We start from the raw sequence: 15,614 nt of genomic DNA, 5'->3' as shown, positions 1-15,614 counted from the left end.
CGGTGTGTCCTTCGGCGGCGGGGACTCCCTGGCTGGCGACTTGACGCGGCGAGAGGCGCTTTGCGCCTCTCGCCGCGTCAAGCCGCCGGCCAGGGAGTCCCCGGCAGCCGCGCTTCGCACGACTGCCAGGGTCTCCCTTGAGCGAAGGCAGGCGGCTCCAGAGCGGCGTTTTCTTTGCGGCGGCCATCTTCTTGTTGTGGTGGGGGCTACCTCAGGCGGCGGCTTGACGCTTCGCGCGGCTCGCAGTTGCTGGGAATCAGAGAGTCCCTCCGATTGTCTGTCATGAGGAAGGGTCCAATCCGGACCCTTCCTCATCCCGGACACATCCCGCCTCAGAACCCCTTACTGTTTTATTTAGTCCGTGGCGCCCGTGGCGCCACGGGCGGTGTACAGATTGTTTTAATTGTAGTTGGGGATGTTTTAATTGTTGATACACTGGATTGTGGGGAGAAGGGACGGCTGAAGAAGGGAAATAGCATGCCTCCCCTTTACTTTCCCCTGCAGCTCCCTCCTTCCCGAACATTCACAACCTCTGCCAGGGGGAAAGCAGCTATGGCAATGGGATGGAAGAGAAAGGGGGAAATGCCTTTATCCTGTCCAACCTGTGCCTGCTCTATATCAGCCCTTAACCTTCCTGCTCAGTAGCTGTCCAGGGGGATATGCAAGTCTAGCCTGACAGCCACATCTTACTGTTGGCCAGAGATCCCCAATGGGGCGTCCATGGATTCAGTCTGCCCAGCAACAATATTCCTGGTGCCCGTCAAGTGTTTGTAGGATGTAAGTGAGTATTTTGCCCAGCAACGATTCTCATTGGCCAGTGGAAATCTGTCAAAGGGTTACCATTGCGAGTTAATCCCTGACTATGTGGTGGACCCCCTCATCTCATGACAGCCATGTTCTAGTTGGCTCCACCTCCCATTTTATAGTTGTGCCCACCATGCTGTATCTGAGTTCTAACCCCATAGGGTTAAAAAAAGGTTGGCTGGGGACCCCTGTAGTAGCAAGCCATTCTCTGACACACATGCAATGGAAACACTGCTCCATCCTGCGGGTGGCGGAAATACTAAGAGGAAACCCAGGCTCAAACCTAGAAGAAATGGTCATAAAGACACCTGATTCTTGGCCGGTCACCATGTTCTCCGTGCAAAGCTGAGGCGACATATACGGTCATGCTAAGTGCCTTGCTTGGGAGTGGGACAGCGATCGAAGTGGGTGAGTATTACTGAGGAGAACAATGACGAAGCTTGAAATGATCCGTCCTTGCAATGCAACTTGGGCTATATCCGAGCACTTTTCATTCTTTATAGCATAGTGCTCATCTATCCAGAGGAACAGTGGCTAAAATTACACTGAGGATGAGTTTGTAAAAAGGCCCCTTTTTTGCTACAGATTTTGAAAAGAAAAATCTTTCAGGGAAATTGGCTTTGATTACGAGATGCTAATGGGTAATCGGGACTCCTTTCATGCACCCTCTGGATAGACTCTCTCGCTCTTTCCCTTTCAAAAGCAGCTTAGCACATGCTTAATTGAAGCATATTGACTTTTTAAGTTAAATACACTTTCTCAAAAACAGCCCCAAGGGGAGGGAGGGTGTTCAAGGGAGATTCATTCCAAATGCAACTTCTGAAAATCAATTAATTTAAAGTCGCAAGGCACTGGGTTTTTCACTCCTGAGCATTTTGGGGAGAGTGAAGTTTTTGGGAGATGCAACCTCCCCCCCTACCACGCAACTTTCCTTGTTCAGCTTCTTCTTTCCCCAGTTCACATCTGCAGCCTCGTGAGCTGTGGACATGGCAATGCTTAATCTTTTCTGTGAAGGAAACTGCCTCAATCACATCACGGTCCCAGCCAATCAGGGATCACACAACGTCTACAGGTCCCCCCAGCCAATCATCTCTTCTATCACTAAGCTGTCCACTGCCATGCTCCCTTGTTGCTGAGCCAGCTGGCATAGATAGCCCGTTGGTCTACAGCAGCCCCATTGTCTGCCTGCACAGTGCAGCGCACAGGACAAGGAATGTTTGGCCACACTGGGTCACAAAAGAGGGCCACGAACTATATTCAATGCCTCACTCAGAGGCGGCTGGGACTGTCCCACCTGCTCAAACAAGAGCTGTGTTGATCCCCAAGGGCGTTTCCACTAAGCTCTGAGCTCCTCCATGGCAAGAACAATTCTCACGAGGGAGGTCTTTTTTGGAAGGTGTGGAAATAGAAGAAGAAGAGTTGGTTCTTATATGCCGCTTTTCCCTACCCGAAGGAGGCTCAAAGTGGCTTACAGTCACCTTCCCTTTCCTCTCCCCACAACAGACACTCTGTGGGGCGGGTGAGGCTGAGAGAGCCCTGATATCACTGCTCGGTCAGAACAGTTTTTATCAGTGCCGTGAAGAGCCCAAGGTCACCCAGCTGGTTGCATGTGGGGGAGCGCAGAATCGAACCCGGCATGCCAGATTAGAAGTCCGCACTCCTAACCACTACACCAAACTGGCTGTTAATATTAATGAAAACTGCCTCCCTGTGTTATTTTTTTTACTGTAAGGCTTGAGCTCACTAGGGATTTAAATAGTATAAAAGACTGAATCCTGGCTTCATTTTTATATCAGTAATAATGCTTGAATATAAATACTTAGAGCATTGGACACATAATATTATTGAAGCTGTAGCACCAAACACACAAACAAATGGAAGCCAATGTGCTGGGGGAGTCTGACCGTCCTGTTATCTGCCCATTAATTAAGTCAGAAAGGTCTTAGCTGTTGTGGATGAGCTCTGGATTGATCAGAAGGAGTAATAAATAAAGTCAAATGAATAAGTGAGTGAGTGAGTGAGTGAGTGAGTGAGTGAGTGAGTGAGTGAGTGAGTGAGTGAGTGAGTGAATGAATGCCCCTTAACCCAATCAAGGTCCCAGCAACTAGAAGAAGAAGAAGAAGAAGAGTTGGTTCTTATATGCCGCTTTTCCCTACCCGAAGGAGGCTCAAAGTGGCTTACAATCACCTTCCCTTTCCTCTCCCCACAACAGACACCCTGTGAGGGAGGTGAGGCTGAGAGAGCCCTGATATTATTGAAGAAGAAGAAGAGTTGGTTCTTATATGCCGCTTTTCTCCACCCAAAGGAGGCTCAAAGCAGCTTACAGTCGCCTTCCCATTCCTCTCCCCACCACAGACACCCTGTGAGGTAGATGAGGCTGAGAGAGCCCTGATATTACTGAAGAAGAAGAAGAGTTGGTTCTTATATACTGCTTTTCTCCACCCAAAGGAGGCTCAAAGCAGCTTACAGTCGCCTTCCCATTCCTCTCCCCACAACAGACACCCTGTGGGGTGGGTGAGGCTGAGAGAGCCCTGAGATTATTGAAGAAGAAGAGTTGGTTCTTATATGCCACTTTCTTTACCCGAAGGAGGCTCAAAGCTGTTTACAGTCGCCTTCCCATTCCTCTCCCCACAACAGACACCCTGTGGGGTGGGTGAGGCTGAGAGCCCTGATATTACTGCCCGGTCAGAATAGTTTTATCAGTGCCATGGCGAGCCCAAGGTCACCCAGCTGGCTGCATGTGGGGGAGCGCAGAATCGAACCCGGCTTGCCAGACTAGAAGTCCACACTCCGAACCACTACACCAAACTGGCTCTCAGCTAATTGTCTGGGAGAAAAGGAGGGAAGAGGCGAAACAGCATCCATCACAGGAAATCTGAACCTGTGAGCTATCAGGGAACCATTTCTCTAGGGAAACCTTTTGTACTGGGGGAAGATTGCCCAGCAAAATAGAATCACTTTGGAGGGTAGATGTGTATTCTCACATTCTGAGTGTGAGGGGGCAGCAGAAAATTATTTGGCAGCAGAAAATTATGAACATCTGGTATTTATAGCCAAAGGATATGCTGGCTCGACACAGATACAGGGATGACCATGAACCAGCTAAAAGAAGCAGTCAGAGACAGGGGTGCATGGCAAAGACTTTCCTATAGAATCCCCGAGGGTCAGACACGGCTGAACGGATAACATCATCATAGCCACTCATTTCAATAAGCTTACACCGGAGTAAGTCTGCACAGGATTGCACTGTTGGAGCCTAACAGTCCCCTCTCCTCCTCATTCACCTGCAGCCAGTGGTGTGACCTAGGGCCAGTCCCAGTTTTCTTAGGACTGTTTCCACAGAGCTCTCTCTGCCCCCTTACCTCACAGGGGGGCTGTTGTGGGGAGAGGAAAGGAAAGGTGTTTGCAAGCCACTTGGGGACTCCTTCGGGTAGTGTAACTGGGGATATAAAATGCCAGCTTTCCTCTTCTTCTTCTTGGGAAGCCTAAAGGAAGGCCGGGCGGGGGAGGGAAGAGCTTACCCCTCGTAGAGATTGCAAGCATCCACACAAGTCCTCCCTCTGATGAAGTGCCTGCAGGACAAACACTGGTCTGGTCCAGGCCCCCAGCACCCGTCTTTGGAGCACAAGCGGCTGCACACCATCCCCTCCGCAGCTGTGAAAGAGAAAGGAGCCACAACTGGTGATGGATTCCCCTGCTAGATAGGAAAAGCCTGATCCGGGACCTGAGGATACAGGAACACCTGCAGCTGCCCAATACTGAATCAGAACATCAGTCTCGCGAGGTGAGTCTTGTCTACTCAGATCAGCTTTCCAGGGTCTCAGGCAGGGAAAGGTCTTTCCCATCCCCTCCTGCCTGGTCCTATCCACTGGAAATGCCGGCGATTGAACCTGGGACCTTCTGCAGGCCAAGCAGAGGCTCTGCCACTGAGCCAGACTCTCAGGTCAAGGTTTTTCCCATCACCTCCTGCCTGGTCCTTTCAACTGGAGATGCCGGGAATTGAACATGGGACCTTTTGCATGCCAAGCAGAGGCTCTGCCTTTAAGCCAGGGTCTCAGGTCAAGGTATTTCCCATCCCTTCCTGCCTGGTCCATTCACCTGGAGATGCTGGGGATTGAACCTGAGACCTTCTGCAGGCCAAGCAGAGGCTCTTCCACTGAGCCAGGGTCTCAGGTCAAGGTCTTTCCCATCACCTCCTGCCTGGTCCTTTTACCTGGAGATGCCGGGGATTGAACCTGGGACCTTCTGCATGGAGAGCAGAGGCAATACCGCCAAGCCATGGTCTCACCCAAGAAAATTGGTTCCTGCCATCTTCTTCTGTCTCCCCAAACCCAACAGGCAAGACTCTTTCTCTGAGGATGAATTACTTCTGGCTGTTGCGCAGAATTTCCCCAGGCAAGGGCTGAATGTGGTGCCCTCACAATGCTGGTACACAAGTGTCATGTCCTTTCTCAGGCAGCTCCATCTTGTTGTATCATGATGGCTATATACCATTTTTTTTTCTTTTCAGGAAACAGGGCTGAAAATCATCCTATTTCAACAGGCACAGCGGATCAGGGGTGGCAGCGTGTGATTGGGTGGTCATCGCTAAATTAAGATGATGTACCTGGATTGTAATGCATGGTTTTATATTTAATCTGGGTTTATTTTAATCACTTATAGTTTCCCGATCAAATTAGGACCTCTCTGGGTGAGAAGCCATCTTCTACATATAAAAGATTATTTGGGAGCAAAAAAAAAAAAGTTGGGTTAAAAGTTTCCTCCTCCTAGATACAAATGGTAGAGTCCAAGAGCACCGTAAGGACAAACACAATTAGTGGCAGGGGAGGAGCTCTTGTGAGTCACTTCCCTCTCCTTCAGGTTTATCAAGATGGATGGCCAAGTGAGTCTGTCTGGAGCAGCAGAAAAGAGCCGGAGTCCAGGAGCACCTTAAGATAATAAATAGAGTAGTGATTCACGAAAGCTCATACCCTACCACAAACTTCAGCAGTCTTTATGGAGTGACAGACCTCTATTCTACTGCTGTGGCTAGACTAAACAAAGCTAACCATCTATTAACAGTTTATATTGTGGCAATTTGTATGGTGATTTGCCATTACTAGGGTGGGGTGAAGAATTCCCAGTAAGCATTCCTATGAACAGATCACAGCCTAAGAAGAGCCCTGCTGGATCCAATGAGTGATCCATCTATTCCAGCATCCAGTCTCAAACAGTGGCCAAACAAATAACATAAAGGGAAATAAAAACCCAACCTGGAGGACAGGCGAGAACCACAACGGTTAGGTATAAAAGCAAATATAGAAGAAATAGAGACAATTTATTATTAGAGCTCAAAAAATGCTTAAAAACCATAAAAGAATATCATATCTATTGGGCATACATAAAAGATCTCAGGGTGTACACCAAAAATGCCACAAGGTAAGACCTAATGCATTTCAATCATACTGATATTCATCAATGGTCAATATATAGATACACACACTTGTATGTAACATTTTTTTCCTCATTTATAACTTGGGGGTGGGGGACTTCTTTAATCAGATGTGGATGGTTCTGGCCCTGTAAAGTATTTGTATTGGCAGAATCTTCAGCCAGCAAGTATTTCCTATTCCTCCCCTGGGTACTGGAGAAGCCTGCTATGTGCTTCTCTACGAAAAGGTTCAAAATGAGAGGGCCAGCAACAGGGCCTAGGGGCCAAGATCTTCCCTTGAGCTTGCCTCCTGGCTCTGGGATTCAGAGGTTCAGTGTCTCTAAACATCGAGGTTCCTCTCAGGCACCAAGTCACTGATAGACTCATCCTCCAAGAATCTATTTAATCCCCTCTGAAAGCTGTTTATTCTTGGGGTCGTCACAACATCCTCTGGCAGTGATGTGTAAAGTGGTATTTATTTTTGTCTTTCCTGAACTTACTGACCTCAAATTATAGAATTTTGGGAGAGGGGAGGAAAGTCCTCTTTGTCCACTCTCTCCACCCCATGAACAATTTTATAAACCTCTATCATGGCCCACCTTAGTCATCTCTTTTCTCAATTGAAAAGTCCCAAACTCTTCATCCATTTGTCCTAGGGAAGGTGTTCCAGCCCACTAACTCTCTTGGTTGCCCTCCTCTGTACTTTTTCCACCTCTGAGATGTCCTTTTGGGAGATATGAGGACCAGAACAGTACACAGGAATCCAAACGAGGTTGCACCATTGATCAATACAGGGGCATTACAATGTTGATCATTTCATTCTCAATCCTTTCCCTAACCATCCCTAACACTGAGTTTGCCTTTTTTTGCCGCTGCAGCACACTGGGCTGGCACTTCCATTGAGCTCTCCACCACCCACTGAGATGCCTCCTGGGAGACAGGCAGTCTGAAAGGGAACCCTCTGACCAGATGACCACAATGATCCTCTCCCTAAAATCACCGCCAAGGCCATGGTTGGTAATTATTTCAGGCACATTTCAATATTAATTTTATCATTAACATTTCATTCATTCATTCATTCATTCATTCATTCATTCATTCATTCATTCATTCATTCATTTATGCTTTGATTTATACCCCGCCACTTTCAACAATGTCGTCTCGTGGCGGCTTACAATATAAAAACAGAATACAAATATGATGGACAAGATCCAGTTATTTACTCCTAGGAGAGATTTCTTATTTCATCTGCTCCCCACCCAAAAAAAGACCCCTGAAATCTTCCATGACCCCCCTCCTCCAATATTCATAATTTCCTTTGATGTGAGTTTCTTTTCAGGATGTAGGCAAGGCACCTAATTGTATTAGATTAGCAGAAGTCTGATAATAGTTCTCTAGATTTTATGCTGAAATTGTCATCTCCGCAGTAAAGCCGTTGTTCAATGTTATTCATTTAAATCTGAATCAGACCCTTTTGCGGTTCAAATCTCCCCAGAAAAACCCACATCAGGGGAGACTCAATATCAGACAGACTGGGAGAGACATTAGGGGGGGATAAAAAGGGGTGAGCGCTTTGGTGTGGTTCGGCCGACTCGGTGTTCACCTCTAGTGACCACAGCACCTAAGCCAGTTTCATGCTCCTGGGCAAGAATGATTTATCTGGTGGGAATTTGTATGGCGACAGGCCATTGCTGTGGCCAGAAGGAAGCATAAAGGGCTCAGGCTTTTGCCTGCACACCGGATGGGCCTCGGCAACCAGGCCAACTAGGGTAGCAAATCTCTGCCTAGATGCCTGTCTCAGCACCACAGTGATGCCCACCTGTTTGAAGGAGGAATGCAGAAGCATCAGAGAAGCCTGTCAAGAACAAAATGAAACAACATGGAGAATCTCAGAATCCTAGCGTTGGAAGGGGTCATACAGACCATCTAGTCTAACCCCCTGCTCAATGCAGGATCAGTCTCCCCTCTTTGATTTGCCCATTATTTCTGCTCTTCCATGCCTCTAGAGTGGGAAAATCAAAAGGAACGGTATGCTCAAAGCCCGTAGGACAGGGGTAGTCAAACTGCGGCCCTCTAGATGTCCATGGACTACAACAAACTGGCAGGGGCTCATGGGAATTGTAGTCCATGAACATCTGGAGGACAACAGGTTGACTACCCCTGGTCTATAAGACTAATTAATAAATAATACATGTTTGTTGTTGTTGACAAGTTGCAACTGACTTATGGTGGCCTGGTAGGGTTTTCATGGCAAGAGACATTCAATTGTGGTTTGCCATTGCCTGCCTCTGCATATCAACTCTGGACTTCTTTGCTGGTCTCCCATCCTAACTAGGGCTGACCCTGCTGACAGGATTTAGCTGAGGCCATCCAGATCAAGCCACGAGACAAATCATGGTGGTTTGCCATTGGGTGCTTCTGTATAGCAACTCTGGACTTCCTTTGTTGTCTCCCATCAAAATACCAACCAAGGTTATAAATGCCAGTGTGAATTCTTTGAAAGAAAATGGTGGAATAACATTCAGTTGGTTTAAATTCCAATTTCCTACATGGATGCTTGGCAGCTGCATTCCCACACATTGATCGCTCATGCTTGATCTTTGAAGTTCATGACCTTGATCCATACATGAACAAATGATGCTGCCTCTCATTGAGCCAGACCCTTGGTCTATCAAGGTCAAGCTTTTCAGACTCTCAGGTCAAGGTCATTCACAGATCCTCCTACCTGATCCTTTCAGCTGGATATACCAGTGACTGAAAGTGGGTTTTTGCAGTGAGACCCAGCTTGGTGTAGTGGTTAAGAGCTGTGGACTCTAATCTGTAAATCTAGATTTGATTCCCCACTCCTCTTCCCCATGCAACCAGCTAGATGATTGTTGGTCAGTCACAGCTGTCTCAGAGATCTTTTAACTCCACCTTCCTCACAGGGTGTCTGTTGTGGAAAGAGGAAGGGTAGGTGATTGTAAGCTGCTTTGAGACTCCTTTGGGTAATAAAAGCAGGGTACAAAACATAACTCTTTTTTGTCTTCATTGCAAGGCAGATGCTCTCCCATTGAGCCACACCCACCTGGAAATCCAGGCCCACATCTCCCCTGCATTCATGGCTCGGAAAACAAACACTTCTGCACTTATGGCAAACCACATTCTGTATGAAAGGCAACACGTCATTTATAGTCTTGCCCCCAAACCAGGTTTGCTAACTGAAGTTTAACCCTGCAACCGAGATCAGAAAATAAATCATCATTTGCAATACAGACAAATAATCATACTGTTACAAATGCAGAAGTCATCCAAGTCTACGTGAGGAGAGAAACAGCACATGGGCTTGAGAACTCCCAATGCTGGTTCCCACAGCAGAAAACCACAGTTTGTCCATGTCTTTGAAGGCAACCATTACAATAAAGGAATGCGGATTTGAACTATTATATCATTAAACCTGCCATATTTTGTATTTAAAAGTCCCATATTGCCCGTTTTTCTGAAACTGGAACATTCTGGAAAGTCTTATGTGGAAATGAACCTTTGTTCCCAGTGAAGGTGAACAAGCCCCTCTGCTCAGATAAGAAGGAAAACCTTTGAGAAATTTTTCATTAAAAACCTTTCCTTACCAGCCGCTTTTATTAAAGGAAAGTTCCACCGACAGTTATTACGGCACTAATTAAACAAGCAGGAATCAAGACAATTAGGCTATAATGATTTACAAACTTAATTGACTGAAGGAGAAACCTGCAGCTTTCCCAAACAGAACTGATAAATGACTACAAAACACCAAGGAGATGTTTGAGCTGCTCTCCCTTATTGGTGTTCATCTGTTGCCCCCGATATCTGAGAAGGGGGTGCCACAATGTTCTGCTGACCCTTCTGTGCCTTCTGCCCAGGGCTGGCCTCAGCTTTCTCATGACACAAACATGAATCGGAGTGTACCAGTGGCACGATCAGGGAGAACACTCTGAGAGACTGCACGCTGGAGCCAGCAAGTCATCCAGGTTTTCTGAGCTACTTGGGACAGGTTATCAGAAGGACTCTCAGACAGCAACCAGTCTCAGCATCCTACCCGATAATTCCAACTACAGGTACTTCCACGCACACTAAATAGCGCACTGTCAACCTGCTCTCTATTCACTTCGCAACTGGACTTTACTGTGCGATGTGGCTAAATCCACTTGCATATCGGTGCAGAAGTGGGGTGAAACTAGGGTGGCCAGGTCACCAGCAGAGGATGGGCGGGGTAGGGTGGCCAGATCCAGGTGGGGAAATTCCTGAAGACTTGGGGAAGAAGCCTGGGGAGGACAGGGAACTCAGAGAGGTAAAAGGCCATAGAGTCCATGCTCAAAAGCAGATGTTTTCTCCAGGAGAACCCTAACCCTAAGGCACGGGTAGTCAAACTGCAGCCCTCCAGATGTCCACGGACTACAATTCCCACGAGCCCCTGCCAGCATTCGCTGGCATCGTGGTCGTGCGTACTCAGGGATGTTCCCCAATGCCCTGACGCCGTCCGCGTGGGTGTTCCGGCCCATGCATAATGGGAGTCAGTGACCTGTGTAGCCCTTTTACATTCTCCTGTCTACTTTTGCAATCCAACTAAAGGACATTGCATTATATCGGTTTTTATTGTGCTACTCTCTAAGTCTGTCATCCAATTTTATTGTTGTATTATATTGCTTTTTTTTTAAGAAGCTGTAATCCTCTGTGATTCTCAAGCAAAAAAGGCAAACTGTGAATGGAACAAATTAATGATGGGGGGGGGCAGGCTCCTATAGCCTGGTACTGAGGTAGTTTTGCCCTTCCATCTATTGCGCTCTCTGCCATGTAACAAGAACCAGCTACTTCCTTTAAAAGAAAGAAAATGTTCTAGGTGATAGTTCATATGTTTTTCATAGGCACACTTTTTAATTGCAAATTTCTTGGCTCAATTTGTCTCCTTTCTGCTCAGGCAACTGAATGGCCTGGCATGGCAGGATGTTGGGTCTATACAGCTAAGTTATTTGTGGCATTTAAGCTCTATCCTGCAGTTGCCTGTGATTCTCCAGATATCTATGAACTACAATTCTCCCTTGTACTCCTCATTGTGCCAGCTTGGTGTAGTGGTTAGGAGAGCGGACTTCTAATCTGGAGAGCTGGGTTTGAATCTGCGCTTTCCCACATGCAACCAGCTAAGTGACCTTGGGCTCCCCATAGCACTGAGAAAACTGCTGTGACCGAGCAGGAATATCAGGGCTCTCTCAGCCTCACCCACCTCACAGGGTGCCTGTTGTGGGGAGAGGAAAGGGAAGGCGACTGCAAGCTGCTTTGAGACTCCTTCGGGAGGAGAAAAGTGGCATATAAGAACCAACTCTTCTTCTTCTTCTTCTTCTTCTTCTTCTTCTTCTTCTTCTTCTTCATCGCACAATAACCAGCACAAATTAATTTTGTCACTGAAACGAGCCCTGTTTAGTTTGATGTAGCTTTGATCTCCATACGTTTCTTTGTATTTTCCTATTGCACATGTGTAATGAGCCAGTTTGGTGTAGTGGTTAGGAGTGCAGACTTCTAATCTGGCATGCCGGGTTCGATTCTGCGCTCGATTCTGCGCTCCCCCACATGCAACCATCTGGGTGACCTTGGACTCACCACAGCACTGATAAAACTGTTCTGACCGAGCAGGAATATCAGGGCTCTCTCAGCCTCACCCACCTCACAGGGTGCCTGCTGCTCTTGACCACACCAACACATTGGCTCTCACTACACACAAGAAATTCATATGAAGTGGAATATTCCTAATAAATAGAAGTCCATTACCCAGGCCGATATTTTGACTCTGTAAAGGGCAGTTTTATGATTTTTAGGCCAATCCCATTCCTCTTCATATACAAATTCATCAGGGGAAATAAAGATAACTACAATTTGTCAAAGGCTTTCATGGCCAGAGTCAATTGATGGCTGTGGGTTTGCAGTCTACCTGGCCATGGCCTGGTAGTTTGAGTCCCTGACATTTCACCAGAGGTGTCTTCAGAGTAAGGTGACCAGATTTTAACACAGTTAAAGCGGGACCATTGACTGGGGAGGGGAGGGGTCTTGATTAAAAATTTGGTCTATATGGAGCAACAAAAATTTGCATAGAACACATAGAATGCAAAAATAATATTGTCATATATATTTTTTTAATTGCAACGTAAGTACAATTTGCCAGGTGCTCCCAGATGTCCCTCCAAAAGTGGGACAATCTGGTCACCTTACTTCAGAGGTACGACATGGCAAGATGGGAATCTCTCCATGATAATGTTGTGTTATGTCTGTGGGCATTTGGCCACTGATGCAAATGAGGGCTTCTGCCAGCCAAGGAACTAACCAATCAAAGGAACCTGTTAAGGTCCAACCAGATCGCTCTGTTTAGAGCCAATCAAAGGCAGCAGCTGGCTGCCTGAAAGGTATAAAAGTGCATGAGTTTGCCTGTTTTTCTCTGTTCAGTATTTGGAGTCTGTTGCTGGAGTTGTTCAGTAAAAAGAGCTGTCCTGAAGAATTGGAGTCTGTGATCACTGAACCCGCAGACTTAATAGTATGTGCCCTAACTCTGAAGATGCCAGTTACTGGTGAAACATCAGGGGCTCAAACGACTAGACCATGACCACAGAGTCCAGAAAACCCACAACAACCAGTAGTTACAATTTATTTTATATCCCCCCAACCCCGCTGCTTAAACTCTTCCCATTAGACTTCCAAGGTCCCCAAGGAATGGGCAAAGCTCTCTCTTTGAGGACTTAAACTGAATTTGTTACTGCAGCACTTAGCATATCAATGTGGCCACTATCCCCCATGCTCCTCTGCCTTTCAAGTGGAACTGTCTGGATGGGATTCGGCCCTTTTAAAAACAGATGGCCTCTTCCTGAAATCTTCATGTCAAAAGACGGCTCGTCTTGAAGTCCTTCCACCACTTAATTAAGGTCTACGTGCGCATTTAAGGTCCAAGAGACATACTAGTCTTGGATAATTTTTAATATCAGAATGTGAAGTGTAGGGGCTTTAATTAAAGCTCAGTGGTTTTAAACGGTTTGGTAGGCAAATGTAATTTAATTATCGGTACATAATTTCATTAGATAAACGAATACCCCAAGCCCTTCTCCACTGCGTTTTCCTGCGCTGCTGTCGTATTCAGGTTCTTCAAATGGCAGAGGCTTCTTTGAAATCACTGACAAAATGTCGAAAAGGATTTTTATCAACTTGCGCTTCCACCCCCCCCTTTTTCTTTTTGCCTTTGATGCTCTGAATAAAGGCTTTAAGTAGATGGAATCCATGCCTTACGAGGAGAGACTGAGAGAGCTGGGTATGCGTCGCTTGGAGGAGAGGAGGGCAAGGGGTGATAGCATAGCTGGATTTAACTATGGAAAAGGTAGGCATGTTGAAAAGGGGGCCAGCTTGTTTACTGAAGCTTAAATATTAAAAAACATTTTCTGATGGAGATACTTGTTTGTAGACCAAATTTACTGCTTCGGAGGGTGGTGGGGCCTCCTTAATTTGTTGGAAGGTGTCAGGAGGAGATTGGATGGAAATCTGTCAAAAGTGTGTGTTTTTTTGGTCTCCAAGGTGGGAGGCTAGGCTGGAAGGCCTTTTGTGGTATCTTCCAGCTCTGTGTGATTCTTTTATTCTGATTCTGATAGGGGAGGGGTTTTTTTTGGGGGGGGGAGAACTATCCTAACCATGGGGGTTCAGTTACATCACCAGCAAGCATCTCCCCATTCTTGGTGAAAGCGTCCAAAATATACAACTCATCAGAAGCAACGGAACATCCTTCAGAAGCCTGTAGAGAGCGGTTATCAATGAAACCTACTTGTGGGCTTCAGGGTTAAATCCTGTGTGTACGAGTCCTACTACCCTGCACCTGGAACTCAGACTTTCCCAGCATCCCTCTCTCTTCCTGCAGCCCCTTCAACCCAAAGAAAGGTCACTCCCAGGGTCTCAAAACTCATGCAGGAGAATAGCTACATGGGCTGGAGGGATCAGAGGGAGTTAGGACAAATGGGCGACATTGCTCCTTCCCCAGCCTTTTCTTCTTTCCTTGCTCACCAATCCGTGCAGCTCTTGGTCTCCACAGATGCTTTCACTGTAGGGATGAGTTATAAAGCCACAGACTGGTCCCTAATGAGACAGATGCTTAGCACTTTCCTGGAGAAACTTCTCGAGGAATCGGGGCCAAAGACTGGTATAAAAAATCTGTGCATTAGGCAATGGTGTCATGACAGAGCAGGCACTGAAGGCTGCGATTGCTAGGCAGAGAGGCCAGAGGACAACATGTGGGACGTCTTATGGGGACAGTTTGGTGACATCGACAAATGGGGCCCATGTCCAGCAATCCTCTGGCTAAATGCTGCCGCCATGATTGTAATCTATTAAATTCGCACACACCCCTTCTCCTGAATTACAAACCAATCTTTGAAAAGACGCTGGAAACTGTTTAAGCCCCAAAGAGAAAACCAGTAATTCCTCTATCATGTGGCTGTTTGAGGGAAGTGAAGTTTTAGTGGCCATAGACTTTCCCCAGCCCAAGTCTTCATGCTTCTCATGGGCCAAAATCCTACAAAAAAAAAGTTCCAGTTTTTGTTTGAATGACAATCACAAAGGAGTAACAGTGCACAAGATCAAAACGACATATGTCGAAACATGCCACGTGGAAAATAAGATTTATACAAATCAGATGAAGACAAGTTGGTTTCTAGACTCTGCTTTTCACTACCCAAAGACATCTCAAAGTGGCTGGCAATCGCCTTCCCTTGCTCTTCCCACAACAGACACCCTGTGAGGCAGGCAGGGCTGAGGGGGCTCTGAGAGAACCAGGACTGGATCAAAGTCTTCCTGCAAGTCTCCTGTCTCTCAAAGCAGTTTACAATTGCCTTCCCTTCCCCTCCACGTAAGAGACACCCTGTGAGGCAGGTAGGGCTGAGAGGGCTCTGAGACACCTGGGACTGGCCCAAGGTCTCTCAGCTGGCTGCATGTGGAGGAAAAGGAGTGGGTAATTGAACCCGATGCTCTTAACCATGACACCAAGCTGTACGTTAAAAACTGTTGTGTCATCATCAGTGTTCAATGACATTGCAAGCTGCAGTTCCTGTGCATTCAGTGATTGGCGTTCATGAAGATAATGGGAGAAAGGAGGGCCTTCACCAACAATTGAAGGCTTCTTTGTTTTGCTCACGCTGAACGTGATCAGATACCCATCTTTATTCTGATTTTGAGGTATCCAATAACACGGAATATCCATGCCTTTATCGATATATCTAACATTAAGCTGGTTCCTGTGTGGACAGCAGAAAGGGCACGACAGAACCATGTAGAGAAAAAGGTAAGGGTCTCCCCATGTACTAGGGGCACACAACAGATACACAGAAAGTGGTCTGATGAGGATTAAATATACCCTAGAAAGGAAGGA

At 46.7% G+C, this 15,614-nt stretch overlaps 1 protein-coding gene across 4 annotated transcripts in view; it reads right to left on the bottom strand.

The window, feature by feature from the left end:
- The window catches only part of ERBB4 (erb-b2 receptor tyrosine kinase 4), a 918,733-nt gene that overhangs the window by 238,018 nt on the left and 665,101 nt on the right, over positions 1 to 15,614 (bottom strand). For all 4 annotated transcript variants that reach the window (XM_077319331.1, XM_077319333.1, XM_077319330.1 and 1 more), the window contains exon 13: positions 4,326 to 4,458. In XM_077319331.1, coding sequence (XP_077175446.1) covers positions 4,326 to 4,458 — 133 coding nt within the window. The remainder of the gene's footprint in view (positions 1 to 4,325; positions 4,459 to 15,614) is intronic.

This window comes from Paroedura picta, chromosome 2 (genome assembly GCF_049243985.1).
Source record: "Paroedura picta isolate Pp20150507F chromosome 2, Ppicta_v3.0, whole genome shotgun sequence".
NCBI classification, from domain to species: Eukaryota; Metazoa; Chordata; class Lepidosauria; order Squamata; family Gekkonidae; genus Paroedura; species Paroedura picta.
This window is presented reverse-complemented; position numbering and strand designations above follow the sequence as displayed.